This window comes from Urtica dioica, chromosome 11 (genome assembly GCF_054948205.1).
Source record: "Urtica dioica subsp. dioica isolate 48M chromosome 11, U.dioica_male_clone48M_v1_H2, whole genome shotgun sequence".
Classification (NCBI taxonomy): Eukaryota; Viridiplantae; Streptophyta; class Magnoliopsida; order Rosales; family Urticaceae; genus Urtica; species Urtica dioica.
Window position 1 is genome coordinate 19,506,239 of NC_142766.1, and position 17,400 is coordinate 19,523,638.

At 32.3% G+C, this 17,400-nt stretch overlaps 2 protein-coding genes across 3 annotated transcripts; both read left to right on the forward strand.

Annotated features, from left to right (window-relative positions):
• The first annotated feature begins 705 nt into the window (after positions 1–705).
• Positions 706–3,230, forward strand: LOC149382078 (B3 domain-containing transcription factor VRN1-like). The gene is made up of 5 exons (XM_089601772.1): positions 706–761; positions 1,441–1,521; positions 1,600–2,073; positions 2,712–2,996; positions 3,075–3,230. The coding sequence occupies exons 2-4, from the start codon at positions 1,477–1,479 to the stop codon at positions 2,988–2,990; spliced, it is 798 nt and encodes a 265-aa protein (XP_089457898.1). The 5' UTR covers positions 706–761; positions 1,441–1,476; the 3' UTR covers positions 2,991–2,996; positions 3,075–3,230.
• A 1,608-nt stretch (positions 3,231–4,838) lies between these two features.
• On the forward strand, positions 4,839–9,218 carry GRIK2 (geminivirus rep interacting kinase 2). 2 transcript variants are annotated; one of them, XM_089600855.1, is made up of 13 exons: positions 4,839–5,083; positions 5,311–5,529; positions 5,665–6,041; positions 6,319–6,393; positions 6,505–6,549; positions 6,625–6,699; positions 6,833–6,920; positions 7,030–7,154; positions 7,481–7,576; positions 7,846–7,912; positions 8,192–8,307; positions 8,394–8,472; positions 8,569–9,218. In XM_089600855.1, exons 3-13 carry the CDS (start codon positions 5,685–5,687, stop codon positions 8,718–8,720), a joined length of 1,275 nt encoding a protein of 424 aa, XP_089456981.1. In that variant the 5' UTR covers positions 4,839–5,083; positions 5,311–5,529; positions 5,665–5,684; the 3' UTR covers positions 8,721–9,218. The 2 variants fall into 2 exon arrangements, with proteins under 2 accessions (XP_089456981.1, XP_089456980.1); XM_089600854.1 differs by having other exon boundaries at positions 4,840–5,083; positions 5,622–6,041.
• Positions 9,219–17,400: the final 8,182 nt, after the last annotated feature.

A 17,400-nucleotide genomic window follows, 5' to 3' on the forward strand; every position in this document is an offset into this window, starting at 1 on the left:
TTGACATAAGAAGTGGACTTTGGCCCGTTGCTTTGCACTTAATTGTTAGATGGGGACATAATTAAATTATAATTCCTACAAATAAAAAAAAATGGTGCAGAGTAAATTAATGATGACTCTTACCACCGATCACAATCGGCTTGCTGTAAACGCGACCAGCAAACTTAATTTTTTTTCTTCTTAAAAGAGATTGATAAGATAATAAAAAAAACTAAAGAGATTAAAAACTCGTTCACTATTGTATGAGGCACTCATATATTTATGTGACTTCTCGCTTTGTCTTTGATTAGGCAATAATTTATTACTTCAACGTATCAAGGCCAAAGAGCAAATAAAGCGATAGCTATTTAATCTACTTCTAAATGTAGAAGCCAATAATGGCTTTGAAACCTAAAGAATATTGCAAAACTTTCAGAGATAATAATGATCTTCGTTATTAAAAAAAAAATTATAATATTAACAAAGCTAGCGAGCATAGCAGAGACGATTTCCATACAAATTTATTTTCAAACACGTCGCTTTTTCAAAACAGTGAGCATGTGGGGTTGCATGGAGATTTTAGCAAAAGTTGCCGGAAATAAGATGCACTGCCAGCTTATCTATCTCGGGAAAATTTCCTATAAAAATAACTCTTTCTCAAATTTCAACCAGACTCAATAAACCTTCATTCTCTCTCTTATTTTTTTTCATTCCAGACCTGAAAAGAAAAACAGCTCTTCGCTGTTTCTCTGATCTCCAAAGTCCAAACCAGGCGCCTTGTGGTACAGACTCCAAATCCTTCTGCTTTCATTTTTCTTCTTTGCCGATGATTTTTTTTTTTTGGCGTTAACTTTTCATTTTCTGGGCCATAATAAATACAGGTCCATCTTCTACAACGAATCCCACTTGTAATCTGTTCTGTGTTTCACTTTTTCTTCCTCTCCCACGTACGACCATTTGGTCTTGTGAAAGTTTGTCATTTTTTGGAAGAATTGGAGTCAGAGTACTTCAGCTTGGGACAAGTTTGTTCTTTTTAGTAGACCTGCCTTTTTGTTCTGGTTTTAGACGTGGATTTTCTTTTTGTCACCAGTCTCTCAATTCTCAAGAGCTGTTTTTTTCTTATGGTTTTTGCCTCTGACTGTGGCTTTCCACACTCCGAACTACAAACTAGGCCCTGTAAATAACACTAACAGAAAACTGTTTAATTTCTTGAGAACACTAACAGAAAACTTATTTTATTACAATATACTATATTTTCGTGAAAATTAGCATTTTGAATATTGCTCTGTCTTTGACTAGATTATTAGCATATAGTAATTTTTTTTTTTTTTCGGAATATGATATATTTTAGTTATCAATATTACTCCAAAATGAGATATTAAAATTAGTACATTTTTTTCTCTCTTTGCTTCCCAGCTATATAAATGACTTATGAAATTTATTGATTTTATTTCTTTTCAGGCACTAGTGGAAAAAGAGATAGTGAGGTACACAACCATGGCTATTAGATTCCTCAAAGTCATTTTGCGCAAGGACAAACTTGTGAGTATATTCATAAATTTGATTTGTATATAACTTATATATAAGTTATAACTAACATTATTCATGTATGTGTTGAAGATGCTTGCCCCGAAATTCGCGGCACGACACGGAAAATCCCTATCGGATTCGGTGACCCTACAGCTTCCATCGGGCTCCAAGTGGGAAATTCGGGTCAAAAGACGAGACGAGAAAACGATATGGTTGCGCGAGGGCTGGCCCGAATTCGTGGCCCATCACTCGATCAAAGTGGGCTACACATTGCTGTTCGAGTACGAGGGAGGCTCGGTGTTCAAGGTCGACGTGTTCGACATGACTGCTTGCAATGTCGACGATTACCCGCCCGAGAGAGGACAACGAATATCGAAGAAAAAAGATGAGGAGAACAAAAAAGCCATTCCCATTAGGTGCTCGAAAGCCGATATCATTCACTCCAAGAAACCGTTGGACAAAAGCGAGAAGAAAAAATGTCTGAGGGTGGTCCGCCGTTTTGTGTCCGACAAGCCTCATTTCAGAGTCGTGATGCAACCGAGTTATGTGACCGAAAGCCGAATGGTAAATAATTGACTGTGTTTGGCTTAATTTATTAAGTCTGATTATAGCTTCATTTTTAAAAGTCCAACCGTTTTAAAATGTTTGATAAAAATAATTTTTAGTGAAAGTTGAAAAGTGCTTTTGCAAATTATAAAAAAAAAAAAAAAAAATTGAAATTATTGTTTTGTAATTTTTGGAAAAATCGTTTTTTTTAAGCTGAATTTAAAAGGACTTTTTTAAAAAGTAAAGGTATGCGAAACAATATTAATATATCTCACCACCAATTTATTCAAAATTTAGGTTTTTAGTTTGGCTAATTGTATAATAGTTTATTTATCTTTGGAGTCCGTCATCAATTTAATTAAAATAAATGTATTTTTTCTATTTCTACCAAAATACATGTACTCAAAAGTCCTAAAACATGCTAGCCTCTAGTGTAAAGAATAATGTTAGGCATATAACTTATGAATTAGATATAATAAAACTACTTTATCTTCCTAATAAAAATTAAATACAGGCTTTTGATCACTAATTTCATAATACTAATAATGAATCTCATTTTATTTAACAATTTCCTCTTAATTAAATTTGTGTATATGTACTACTAATGAACATCTCTTTTTTTTTTTTGTGTGTGTGTGTTTTGTATCGGGTTTTAGTCGCTTCCTAAGAAATTCGTGAGAGCGCATATGCAGTGCAAGGAATGCAAAGTTACGCTTAGGAGATCGGACGGAAAATCTTGGAATGCGAAGTATGTTGATGGGAGCTTCGAGACGAACCGGTACTCCAAGACCCCCAAACTCCAAGAGGGTTGGAAAATTTTTGCCCAAGACAATGGCTTGGACGTGGGCGACGTTTGTGTTTTCGTTCTCGACGACGAACGGACCATTGACTACTCGGGATTCTTGTTCGGCGTCTACATATTCCGTGCGAAATAGCTTTACGTAGGTTTTGAAATCTCTTTAATCGGATAAAATATGCATTTTTTTTGCTCTTCATGCATGTTGTTTGATTTGTTTCAGGCCATGGTGTGATAATAGGAAGGAAGAGAAAGCTATATATGGTTGTTGATAAGACTATATTTGGTATGTGTGTGTGTGTTAGATTAATCAATTAGTTGTAATCTTATACTTCTAAAACCTCTAGCAGGCTAATTACTACTCTAGGGTTTTATTTTATATATGTATTTTGCGTGACCAGAATAGCTCGGAATTGGTAATTGATAATTAAGTAGCTTTATCAAGTACATTTGCCTGGCCAATATAGTCCAGTACCAATATGAAAAACGGCCACTAATTTCGTTGAAAATTAATCCATATATGTGTTAGGTTTTATATAAATATGCCAGCTGTCACTTCACGGCAAATTGTTTTCAATTAAAAATGCTCGATGGGTGTTTCTACTTTCTAATTCTTTTTTTTTTTTGAGGGATTCTACTTTCTAATTCTAACATCGCTTGTTTCACAATCACGCTCTTTTGTTTTTAACATGAAAAACAAGTTTGCTTGAGTACTAAAAGTCAACACCCAAAGAAACGGGTCAAAAGTACTCATCGCTCTTACTTACTCGCTTCTTCTTCTTCTTCTTTTTTTTTTTCTTTTTTTTTTCCTTAATACAAGACCGTTTACACAGTGAAAGAGAGACAAATATGAGTGAATTTTATTTAGTTTGTTGCGCACTTGAGACTTGTACACTATTTTGGTTAATATATTTGTAAAATTTATATGGTGCAATCCAAATTTTTCAGCATAACCATCTTTTGTAGTTTCTACTGGCATTAACGGGAAATGCCATTAACACATTAATGTAAAAATAATTAATTAATCGATTTGTAGAAACTAGAACTACATGACCATGAGAATTTCTCTTGAATCTTAATAGTATATGCCTCTTTTTTGTGGACTGTATAGTATATGCCTATTAAAACCAAGTTTTGAGGCTAATAACAAGAAAGACTATGTGACCACAACATATCTATAATGATTTTGTTTATTTTTACACATGTACATATGTGACTTCTATTTTTATTTTTATTTTTGCATCAAAATTTGAATTTAACTTACTAGTAATAAGTAATAACAATTTCCTAATAAATATTATTATTATTATTACATAAATAATCTAAACTTCATAATCTGGTACCCATCTAAAAAAAATTATAAAATAGAAGTGTCAATATGGCTTATATAATATTTTGGTAAACAAAAAAAAATGGAGGATATAAAATTTATTTAATAATATAGAGTATCATTAATTACTCTAGAGTCTAAACGTGTAAAGATTTACTCTAAAATTTTATATATAAAAAAAGAGTAAAAATGCATAAATGTTTTTTAATTGTGTCAATTAAATAACAGGTGGTTCCTAAATTGCTGAAAAATACAAGAAAACAAGTGTAATAAGAATAAATGTGACACCCACAACAATCACAATACACGTATCTAAAGTTTCTCTTTTTTCTTTTAAGGAATATCTTTTGGTTTTTCTAAACAGTGATCGTAATACTTATAAATATTAGGTCTAAAAAATTATAAATATATAAAAAAAAAAACACTTACTTTCCAAAACACCAACAGAGTGCCAAAAATGCCCAAAGGACCACAGCTCATATAGCCTATAAATAAATATCTATTTTTTCCTCGACGGGGATTTTTGTAGATTTTTCCCTTTTTAGCTCAAAACTAATTAATTATCTCGTAACTCTCCGAATCCTGACTACTTTTCCTATATTACCCCTCTCCCTCAAAAATATTTCCAAATAAGTCCCCCTCGCCCTCATCACTCAGTCACTCCCCCAATTTCCTCGCATCAATCTTACGATTTCTGGTTCGACTCGTCGCGTCTCGTCTCGTTTCGCGATTTTAGGGTTTTAATTCCCACCATTGATTTCTCTTCCTTTTTTATTTTTCCGAAGTCTTCGTTTCCGCTTTCGAAAATTATTCAGTGATTTATTAAGGAGACGACTAGGGTTTTGAGAAGGGGAAGAAAATTTCGATCAACAACAACACGTCGCTTTGTCTCCTTACGCAAGGTATGCAATTTTTTCTGAATTGAATTACTGTATTTCATTTCGAGAAGTCTCTGTTTCTCGGATTGTGTCACTGTCGTTCGTGCCAAGATAATTTTTTTATATATATATTTATTGTTTATCAATTGACGTTCATATTTTATTGAATATTGTGTTGGGTGGCCATAATTCTATTTCTTTTTTTTTTTAATTGTGGGTGTTTACTGTTTATATTCTTCTGCGTATTACAGGACAAGGTCAACGTATTGTTGGTTGGAGAATTTTGGATTTTGTTTCGTGGTTATATTATTAATAATAATCGATTGGAGTCATCATATCGCGATGCTGGGTTCGAATTGCAATGCACTTGATCATTCAAAATCGTTTCATCATTTGGCTGAATGGCATCCACTAGAATAGCAGAATTTCATTTGGGCCCGAAAAAGCCCCTTCTTCCTCTGCGAATTCAGGTTCTTACTGTTAAAACAATTTCTAGGTTTATGTTCGAAACCCTGAAATATATATAAAATGCTAAAGATAGCTGCTTTATTGTTTAATTCAGGTTTTGTAGTTAGAATATTATTTCTCTGTTTCTGGGAGCTCAGATCGTAAAACACAGATTGGTATGTTCAGTAAGAGTTCTTCGGTAGCAAAGTTCATGGGTTGCTGTAGCTGCTTCGGGTTTACCCGAAAGCGTAACCCACTATCTAGACCGAGCTCGGGCTTTAACAATTGCCTTTCCCAAGAGTTCTTATTGGATGAAGATATGGAAGACGACGATGTAGATGATGATGATGATCGATCGTACAATGGTGACGTAACAAGCACCGGAAGAGGAGACGAGAGTGACGCGGGAAGCCCTGGCCGCGAGTCACAAACTCGCCCAAAACGCTCCGAAGAGATTCTCGAGTTGAGGGAACAGATGGGATTTGTTTGCAGGCAGTTCCCCGTTAAGGAAACCCATCAACTCGTTCGAACAGAGGTAAAGTCATTTTTTTGTTCAAGTCAAATCGTCGTATCGATTGTGGTCGTAGTAGTTCTGTTTAAGTCATTGATCTTTTCGCTGCAAGTCGAGTCTGTTATAGTGAATGTGGTGCACTCTGTTGTCGTTTTATTTTTCTTCCTAGAGTTAGTGCTTTAAGTATGAGATTCAGCATAGTGTATTTGTACCTCCTCGCTTTGCATGCAGATTTGTCTTTACTGTGACGTAGTTTTAAGAGTAACAAATTTATGTGGATTGATGTATCGAAAATGTTCAGGATGAGAATGGGAACAAGGTGGTGAATGAATATGTTCGCGAGCACAAGATTGGCTGTGGAAGCTATGGGAAAGTGGTAAGCACCGAGAGATAGAGATAGAGAGAACACATACGCAGTGGCATTTTAGCTGTTTGCTAGATTAGTTGTTGCCTTATGATAAAATCAATATACTCATCTTTGAAACAGGTTCTTTATCGAAGCCGTGTTGATGGGAAGCATTATGCAATCAAGGTACTATTATTTTCCTGATTCTGGATTGATGTTTCTGCGTTTGAAATTCGAGAGCTGATTGTATTTTATTTGCAGTCCTTTCACAAGTCTCATCTTTTGAAGCAGCGAGTTGCACCTTCAGAGACAGCAATGACTGATGTTTTTCGCGAGGTAAAATATTTTTGTTAACTGCGCTTTTGTAGTTTGCATTTCAATTGATCTCCACAGTTTCCTTAACTTTATATATATCATTTATGTAGTTTGAGGTATGTACAAATGTTATATATTGTTTTTTTCTTTCCAGGTCCTAATTATGAAGATGATTCAGCATCCAAATATTGTAAATCTCATCGAAGTGATTAATGATCCCGAAACAGATCACTTTTATATAGGTATGTATCTACGACATCTGCTTTTATATTTCTACTAAAAAAAACCTTTTTGAAGTGCTCGATAGCTATGACCTAGTTGATGGATGAAATGGTTTGTTGCTGTTTACAGTTCTTGAGTATGTTGAAGGAAAGTGGGTCTGTGAGGGTTCTGATCCACCGAGCTGTTTGGAAGAAAGCACTGTTAGAAAGTATCTGCGGGATATCGTCTCGGGGCTGATGTACCTCCATGATCATGTAAGAATTTTTGAAGTTCTTAAATGCAATATAATAGATTGAACTTGACTTTCTTTTATTTTTTCCCGTTTTATTTCTGCGTTTTTTTGGGTTCGTGACTTCATACATGTATTCTATTTTATGATATTATTTGTGAGGTCAGGGGATAGTGTAATTAAACCCTTCGAGTTTGCAATGTATTATCTAGCTTGTTAATTTTACTTAAAAGGTGGCTCTTTTTGTGGTCCATCTTTCTTTTTCTTTTTAAAATGATTTGTTGATAAATTTGTTTCATTTACGTTGGGACTTAAAGTGTATATTGTGCTGTTTGTTCTCCTTGAAAACAGAAAATTATCCATGGGGATATCAAACCAGATAATCTGTTGATTACTCACGATGGAACGGTGAAGATAGGAGATTTCAATGTTAGCCAGGTTTTTGAGGTAATGAATCTGCTATGATCTATTTGCCTCTGCTATACAAGAATTTTTGTTTTCGCACAAACTATTAACATTAAAAAAAAAATATGGGTCTCTGCAACTGCAACAAATAAATTTCCGTATAACCGTCTGGTTGATTCCCTAGTAAAAGGGATATTTTATGTTGTTTGGATGTTTCATTCACGTAGTGAACACATTTATTCTCTACGGATTCATAACTGGTTTTCTGGTATATTTAGTATCATGTAAAAACTTGTGATTTCTTTTCCCAGGATGATAATGATGAGCTCCGGCGATCTCCCGGAACTCCCGTTTTCACCGCGCCCGAGTGCTGCTTAGGTCAGTATCACCTTCAGAAACTATCAAGTATTCAGAGTCTTTAAATGGGCTTTTGAGCATTCAGATGCTTTGATACTCATCTCCACTCTAAATCAGCATTCAATAACAATTAACGACGTATATTTTTATAATTTCGTTGTAAAATTTAAGATGGGGTCTAGATCATCACGTATTATTCTATACCAGAACTTTCTCAGGCCAAAATATTGGACTTTAAAATGAAATCACCGTATAATTAGCATAAATAAATTACTCGGACATTTTTCTTTGTAACAACAGGTGTTACATATGGAGGTAAAGCGGCAGATACATGGGCTGTTGGGGTTACCCTGTATTGCATGGTAATAGGCCAATATCCGTTCCTCGGAGACTCGTTACAGGACACTTATGACAAGGTACCGAAATTATCCGGTCGATTTTCCTTGCCCCTTTTATCGTACTCGTCACCAGATTCTCTTACCCTTAATGTTCTCGTCCCCAGATCGTGAATAACCCGCTGGTTCTCCCAGAAGATCTTAACCCGCGGTTAAAGAACATAATAGAAGGACTCCTTTGCAAAGGTCCGTACATATTCACCACGATACATGCTTTGGTTGCTTGTTTTTGTAAGAATCCCATATGTAGAACATTTATCCTTTTTTTTTTTTTTTTCGCAGACCCGGGTCAGAGAATGACTTTGAAGGATGTTGCGGAGCATGACTGGGTTGTCGGGGATCACGGGCCATTGCCTCAGTATTTGTGTTGGTGCAAAAGGAAAGGGTCGCAGGAACAATCTGATGGTACGGTCGAAGACGAAAGTACAGCATAAACACACTGACAAAAGATGATGTTTAGGTTTGCTTGTCTTTGTATAGTTTTATACACTATTTTTCTTCTTCTGTGAGTTGAGTTTGAATATGGTCTACGAGGAAAAGGGGTAACCAGTTATTTTCTGGGAATTCACCATTCTCCCCGAGCAACAACACTAAACGGAAACTGGTGTTTTTTTTTTCTTGGTTTTGGTTTTTGGCAGATTATCGTAGTGTTTCTTTGTGTACTGAAGTTTTTGCCTTTTTGTTTTTTGGTGAGAAAAAGGTTGGTCTGTTTTTTCAGCCTTGTAACGTGTATAATTTTGAATAACCAGGTATCTCACTTTTTTGTTTGGGTGGTGAATTTATAGATGTAAAGTACTATCATTATTTTGCATTTCTTTCCTCACAATTGTGTTCAAGGATCGGATGATATAATGTTTACTTATAGATGACGATATTGTATAATGTATATTAGACTAATATTTAATATGCGATGTCAATTATTATTGCATGTCTCTTTGAAAGCGCCTCTATTTCTTTTCTGATGAGACTCGATTCCATTATTGTTTGCTCTTTGAATGTTTAATCACATCGAAATCAAATCAAACTTGACAACAACAAAAAGAAAAAGAAAAAGAAAACATGTGATGGTTCAAGACATAAGCAATTAATAAGGACGTTTCCGTAAAATCGTCTCTCTAATATTTTTGGTAGCATCGATTAGCTGTAGAGCTTTGGCAAAGGGGATAATTTGCTGTCTGGTCCTACCATTTCTTTTTTGTTCCATTGTGAAAGCTTTCCTTTGTTTTTTTCCTCACTCGCACACATATATGATACAAATGATATCACCAATAATAGCTTAACCAAAATAACCAGACTATGAACAAAAGGTTTAAAGAGCCTCTTCATTTTGCATTCTCACGATCATCATCATCTAGTGGAACCAGAGATTTTTTTTTTTTTTTTACCATTTGTGGACCTTGCGTTTCTGGTCATGCAAGCAAATTGTAAAGGTTCCAACAAACTCCTCAGCCAAAAAAAAAAATCATCAATGAGAGAGTTACACGTCCATTTGGTTACAAGATGATGATGCCATTTGGCAAAATGACTAAGCAATATCCTAATTTTGGTGACTTTGATGATGACGGGCATTGCCTATGGGAATTTATTTATGAGGATTTTTTTTATAATATTTGAGCTATTTGCATTAATGATCCTCCTACGTTTTTATCCATATCTGCCTGCTAAATGTGGGTTGTCATTCAAACAATATTTCGTTTTTTATTTTTTTTGTTTGGATTTCACTGCAACGTTAAATCCGCAAGTCAACTAAGAAGAGTGAGTCTCACTTTCACAGCTCATCTAACACAACACGTTTGTAAATCAGCTACTAAATTCAAGTCCTTATTTTTCCCTCATGAAATAAAAATATACGGTTTCAAATAAAATAATTGTTGACCCTAATTGTGGATTAATCAATATGCAAAGGAATATTCCCACGTGATGGTTGGCTTGGCTTTAATTCAAAACAAAACCCTTTTAATTAAATATAAAATTATATTAATTTGGTATGGTCGTCTCTCTCTCTCTCTCTCTCTCATGTAATTTCTTGCATCTTTTGCTAATAAAAGGTTATTGTTACTTGAGTGCACGGCGTGGATTACCCTAGATATGTCTCCCCAAAGTTTCCCATGGTACTAAACTTTTTATTTTATGTCACCTTTTATTTTTGGTAGTTTCATATTGACAGATGACAAATGCATGAAAGGGGGAAGGAAAAATAAAGGTAACATACTCTTTACAATTGGTGTCTACATCTGCCAATAAAAACAAAGAAATTATAAGTGTTGAAATAGTAAATATAAATTCTACAAAAAAAAAAAAAAAAAAACCCAGAAATGGTAGAGATAGTATAAAATTATTATTATGTTTAATATGGAAATCAATATAAGGAATTAAGAAGGAAGAAAAGAGGGACCACAAAGAAATGGAATTGGGAGTGAATAGAGGCTTTGTAAATGCAATTATGCAGCTATACCCACTTGGATTTTCTGACACATCCACTCACTTTTACATGAATTCTTTTTGCTTATCTTTCATTTTCTTTATTTTTTAAATTTTACTTTTATCCCTACCATATGAGTAAGTAAACAGGTTAGGAATTGGTGTTAGAGAGAGTTTACTAATCTTATCATGCTCACAGTCGACTCTACTGGATTAGTAAATAAAAAATACAAATTAATAATAAGTAAATAAACCCAACATTCTCTAACCTAGTCCCGATTAAACGGACGATATAAATTCCTTGCGTCCGTTTACAAATCCATCATATACACACATGTAATGCTTGTTTCATTTCGTCGAGTTTTTAGACGCCTAACTACTTAGAAATTATACAGAATTTTGTTTATCGTTGAAAATATTGAAAATAGCAAGTGCCAAGTAGTCTCTAAACTATTATGATTGTGGCATTTTTGTTTTCACTTATTTTCAGGAGCAAAAATAATTCCAGATATTTTGATTTTGTAGCTTTTAGTTATTTTTAGATCATTTATTTTTTTGAAGAAGTTATATTTTTAATTTTAAGATTATTCAACGCCTTAAGTATTAACAAGTCATAGTGGGCTTTTACAAACCGAAAGTGAAATTCATTTATGTGTTTATCCACAAAACACTTTATTTAAACGTGATTTATTTGTATACACTATTATTTTGGATAGGACTTATAAAAGAATCAAAATTGATATATTATTATTAGCTCTTTTGCTGAAAATTGATTTAAAGTCGAGATATAGTTATCTATATATAATTACAATTACAAGATGAACGCCCACGCGTTGCTGTGGGGTTTGATATACTAATATACATGGCAATAATCATGAACACATAATTGATAAGTATATACTTGGATAAAAAAAATATTAAACTAATAGTTATACACATAATCGTATATACATAGACACATAAATATATATACATATATATATATATTTATGTTTTTATTTGTATGTTTAATTAAAAAAAAATGTTTGTAATTACAGAAGGGAAAAATTGAATTTTTCTTATTATGATTAATGTTTTATATATCTAAAAAAAAGTTGCACCAAACTTATTTCATAAAAAATAATCAATAATAAAAATCGCTTAATAAAATACAAAAACCTCATATAAAATTGTGTTTTGCAAAAATAAAAAAATAACTATATTAAATACACATTCTTTAATTTACTGAACGTATAATTTACTATGCTTCATGAAAGGAAAGCAAAGTAATTCTTTGTGTTGATTATTGGAACAAATAATATATGGTGGTAAGTAACAAACAACATCACACCAAAGATGAAAATATGGGGAATGAGAACACCGAATATTGCACTTTTTTTTTCAGACCGAGTGTTCCAATGTGAATATTATTTCAATCTATTCACAAACATAAATGAATAGCTATGGACTCAGAGAAATCTAGAAATATTTGGCATTGAAAAAATCATCGTCATAAGATTATTCTAGAAACATCAAAAGAGTATACAGAGAGCACGATGTTTTTTTTACGGCAACAATTGTAATTTAATTATTGTGTATGGTTGATTTTTATGGTAGCATTAATATTAACATCTTGACATATAAAAAGCAAATTTGTAATTTCATTTTAAGTTGAATAATAAATCAAGTCTAAGTGAACAGTAAAATTTTCCTTCGTTTTATATATACGTAATAATATATACACATATATGTATATAAGTACGGTGGCTGTAATAGGTGTGGAACGGACTCTATTTTGTAACCAAGTCTATTGTATTTATCACGGATCACATAAAGTTTCGTATATCGTGTGCCACCAATAATATTATCTCATATTCTTGGGCGAAACTTTTTTTCTACATTATTTTTGTTTGCTTAATTTAGATATATCATTTGAGTTTTGAGGAATAAGTTCTCAACTCCATTGATGAAGTTGGTGTTTGCGTTCAATTTTCTTGAGTTAAGAGAAACCTTCTACGTACCATTGTCATTCTAATTTGTGGTTGTTCCGAGTAGAATATGGCGTGATAATCTTATATTATTTGTTGTGAACAAGTTAGAAGCATTAAATATTAATTTTTAATCAAATGGTGGTATTTCTACATAAAATACTTTAGTATGGACCCAATGGAAATAAACGACCCCTACATGACACTCCCGCATGATATTAATTATTATTATTAATAATAATATTATACATGTGCATTGGTTGACAAATTAACAAATTATGCGTGGCAATAAATAAAAAGGAGAGTTCAAATAAACTACATATACATAGTAGGCTGTCGGATCCATTTTATTGTATGCATGTGTTTTAGATGTTTTATTTATTTACTATTATCGATAATTATAAAGTAGATTTGTAGACAATTTACTATAAACATGCGCATGTATTTTTAAGTCGTCTGTGACTATGAATTAGCTGTAAAGACTTTCTTGCTAGCTAATTATCAAATTGTATTACAGCAAATTTAACGTATTTATATATAAATTAATCAAAGGACAAAATTAAAGATAAATGTGGTCTGATAAAGCACAAAATTGAGTTTATATTGTGAATGCAAACAAAAATTGGTTTATATGTCCGAAAAATAATTAGAGCTAATTTGAAAAGTGTTAGACGTGAAAATCACCTAATTAATAACAGTCTCGACTCATGCTGCACATTCGGATGTAAATGGAAGGAAATCTTTCTATGGCTTATTTTTGCCTCATGGAAATTCCAAGTACCAATAAGGACGGAAATCGGCAGAGGACTTCCAATACCTGTCGAAAATGGCAGGCTGTGACGGAAGGAGACGGAAGGCTTTCCTGCCGTTGGAAGAGAGAAAAGAATGACGTTGGAGACGAAGGAGAAGTCTGCTAATTTTTTTTACAAAAAATTAAAAAAATAGTCAACTTAAACGTTTGATATTGCTAAATAGCCAATGTTTGGTAAATATTAAGTAAATAGCCATAAATGATGACGTGGCTTAATATGGCAGTGACTATTTACTTGATATTTACGTTTGTAAATATATAAAAATGGCTATTTACCTACTATTTACCAAACCTTGACTATTTAGCAATTCTCAACATTTAAGTTGGCTATTTTGCTAAATTACCCTTTTTTTAACCAATTTATTTATTTCTCATATAAATACATCACATTTCTTACCATTTTATTCACAAATCAAACTTTCTTCTCTATCAAACTCTCAAATACTCCACAAATATATAATTGTATCTAATTTTATTTATATAGTTTAAGTTTATAAAATATTATTATATACTTAAGTTTGTATTCTACTTAATTTTAAAAAATTGAAGTTTGTATTTTAATTTTTTTTCTATAATTCAGTTTATAATTTTTTTTATATTTAAGTTTGTATTCTAATATTTTTTATATAGTTAAGTTAAGTTGTTAATAAAGATAAAATTCAGTTTACATATTAGTACCTTCTTTTAAAAAATTTAACAGTATACTCTCTTTCATTTACCATTTAAATTTGATTTTTTTAATTACTTATTAGAAGTTAACGGAAATCCATATTTCCATTAAGCTTAACGGAAATCCATATTTCCATTAAGCTTAACGGAAATTCCACTTCCAATAAACAATGGAAGGCACCAATTTGCCTAATAGAAATACCATTTACAATAACCAGTGGAAGTTGGCTTATTGGAAATGGTATTTCCATTTCCTTCCAATAGCCACCTTGACTCTCGACTATTCCTGACGAAAAAAGGTTGATTTAGATTTTATAGAGATGAGCCTCAAACTTACGTAACGAGATTAAATCAAATTCCGAAATAATGAATGAAAAGACAATAAATTAACAAAAAAATTAGCTACGTAAGCCACCTAAACTGTAGGAATTGTAAATTAGCCAATCTTTTATAAATTCTCAGTGAATAGCCACGTTGCATATGTGGCAGCTTATTAACTGCTTAATTTTTACATTCTTACCCTTATTAATTTCGGCCAACTGTTTCTAATTAGGCAGTTTTTTTTTTAAAAATTTGAATCTAATATTGAAACCGATTAGGAAGTTTCAATTTGAATAACCAGCAATATTAAAAAAAAAAATTAGCCGCTTGTTTTAATTTGAATTAGATTCTATTTTCGGAAATTAGCAGTAAATTGAGTTCCTGAATATTTTCCTATTTATTAGCAATCTGTTATTCAATTTCAATATATTTCATGATACCATTTTGGCCGCCATTTTGATATTCAAATTGATTTCCGAATGAGCGTCTTTGCCAAAATTTCATAATTTTAGAACGTTCAAAAGAATCTAAAATTTTCTTCTCATTTTTTTCTATTGGCCGACTAATTCACAATGGATGATGGATCGTCATTTTCCCTCATTGAATCAGGTATTTTATTGTTCTCAATTATGGATACATGTTTAGATTCGGCACGCTCATTTATAATTTTTTTTTCAGTGAAATTGTTTGAGCGACATTGCTCGGAATCAATGAAAGCATTGTTGCCAGATTGTGATGAAGAAGTAAATAATTCCGGCTCTGAAATTGTATTGTACGATGAGCCAGATTTGAGGAACTTTCCTATGAATTTTGAAATTAATGTCAATAATGTTTTTAGGCGCAAAGATGTTTTGCAAACGGCCATTGGTATTATTGCTATTCGAATTTTTTTTAATTCAAGGTGTTTAGATCCAGTAAAACACATTATTACATTGGTTGTTTGGATCTTGAGTGTTCTTGTAAAGTTAATGCTTCGGTTTGCAAGAAATCGAGATTGTGGGTTATAAGGTCATATGTTAAAGATCATACCTGCTATGTACAATCAATTGTGCAAAAAAATAAGCACGCATCTTTAGTTCATATTAGCAAATGTGTCAAAGATGATTTCAGGGGTTCATTGGCAAATCAAATTACACTCATGGGTGTTGCTGAAATTATGAGGACCCGTTTTAATGTTGAAGTAACATATTATAGACCATGAAAATGTCGTAAAGATGCATTGAAGGATCTTCGAGGTGATTTTGAAGAGTCATATAGTCATTTACCAATAGTTGGTGAAATGATTAGAGAGAAAACCCAGGTAATCTTGATTTATTCATTTTTCATTGTAATGTAAATTTTTATTTCCAATTTATTTACAATAATAAATTTGTAAATATGCTAACATTTACAATGCATTTACTGTACTCAGTTGTTATTAGAAAAACCCAAGTATTCTGAGTATACATTTTTCGTTGTAATGTAAATTTTTATTTTCAGTTTATTTACAATAATATATCTGTAAATATGATAACATTTACAATGCATTTACAAGAATGTTTCTTAATATTTTTTTGTCTATTTTGTAGGCTCCTATAATGTGACTGAGACTGAACCTGGTGGTACTTTTAGGTACTTCTTTCTTGCGTTTGGTGCTTCTGTACAAGGATTCCAATTTTTCCGGCCTGTAATATCTGTGGATGATACTTTCTTGAAAGGAAAATCTCATGTCTCCAATTTTTTTTTTTTTTTTTTCTGTTTGTGTAGAGATTTGGGTTACGTGTGATGGTTTATTTCATGTGTAAATGAATATCCCTCGATATCCGCGAGAACAGTTATGGCCGAAATTTGATTTCCTTTTTTAATTAATGGGTTAATAATATCAGGCGGGAATAGGATGGACTAAAGTGTCTTTTCATATTCTGTTAATAAGGGGCTCTAACTATTTACAGTATATTAACGAAATGTGGGCTATTTTAGAAAAACACTATAGCCGTATGGCTATATAGCTTAATAACCCATAAATTAAATTAACAAGTGAAAAAAATGATTTGTGAGCTTGAGAACAAGAGTAAACTGCAAAGGTTGATCATGGCAAGTTGAAACGTGAGGAAATGTGCTCTTGAGTCTTGTATTTATAGATGTAGGAGGTAATCAACGAGCTCCGATTCTTCAGGGCCACGTCACGCTTCAGAATAGGATCTCGTTGCTCGTCTAGGGGTCACGTATTGTCTTTGACCCGGTCTTATAAGTTGTTGTTATTTATTTATTAGATTTAACTGTCACTTGATCTACAGAATACTTGCAAAAGTAAACATAATAAATATGTTATTCTGTTAATCGTCGATGATAACGTTTATGAACAATAAAATTATTATGAAAAAGAGAACACATAGAAATAAAATCAGGAGGATAACTGATTCCAATTAAATTAGAAAGAAATAAACTAATTAATATTAATTAAATCAATCAAATTATTTAATTGAATTTAACCGTATTTTAAATAGAAACTAAAAGATATGTAATAGGGGCAAATAAGTTAATTACTATATGTTAATAAACACGAATGACTATTTACCAACTATTCCTGAAACCATGAATAATATACAACTCTCATGTTTCATTATGGCTAGAGAAATTTCATTAATTGGGCTTAATAAGTCATTAAATATCAAGATTAGACCCTAATGTTTAAAAATATCTAAATATGGACTTTTGGACACATTTTGGACCAAAATATCCCTTATTCAAAAAACCCATATTTTTCTCTCATTTTTAAATAATTTTCATCACAATTCTTTTCATTTTCGAATTGGTTGCGCTAGGATTAGTATTTTCGGTGGTCGAGCTCATTGTATCTCATCGTACGACATCGTACAGCATCGTACGACATCGTACATTATAATGTACGATAAAATTCATACACATTATAATGTACGATGTCGT

Excerpts from the sequence above, each read along its gene's own strand:
- LOC149382078 (XM_089601772.1), top strand. The coding sequence starts at position 1,477 with ATGGCTATTAGATTCCTCAAAGTCATTTTGCGCAAGGACAAACTT. Across the intron at positions 1,522-1,599 it reads TTTTGCGCAAGGACAAACTT|ATGCTTGCCCCGAAATTCGC; the intron begins GTGAGTATATTC and ends TATGTGTTGAAG. Across the intron at positions 2,074-2,711 it reads ATGTGACCGAAAGCCGAATG|TCGCTTCCTAAGAAATTCGT; the intron begins GTAAATAATTGA and ends ATCGGGTTTTAG.
- GRIK2 (XM_089600855.1), top strand. The coding sequence starts at position 5,685 with ATGTTCAGTAAGAGTTCTTCGGTAGCAAAGTTCATGGGTTGCTGTAGC. Across the intron at positions 6,700-6,832 it reads TGACTGATGTTTTTCGCGAG|GTCCTAATTATGAAGATGAT; the intron begins GTAAAATATTTT and ends TTTTCTTTCCAG. Across the intron at positions 7,913-8,191 it reads CGCGCCCGAGTGCTGCTTAG|GTGTTACATATGGAGGTAAA; the intron begins GTCAGTATCACC and ends TTGTAACAACAG.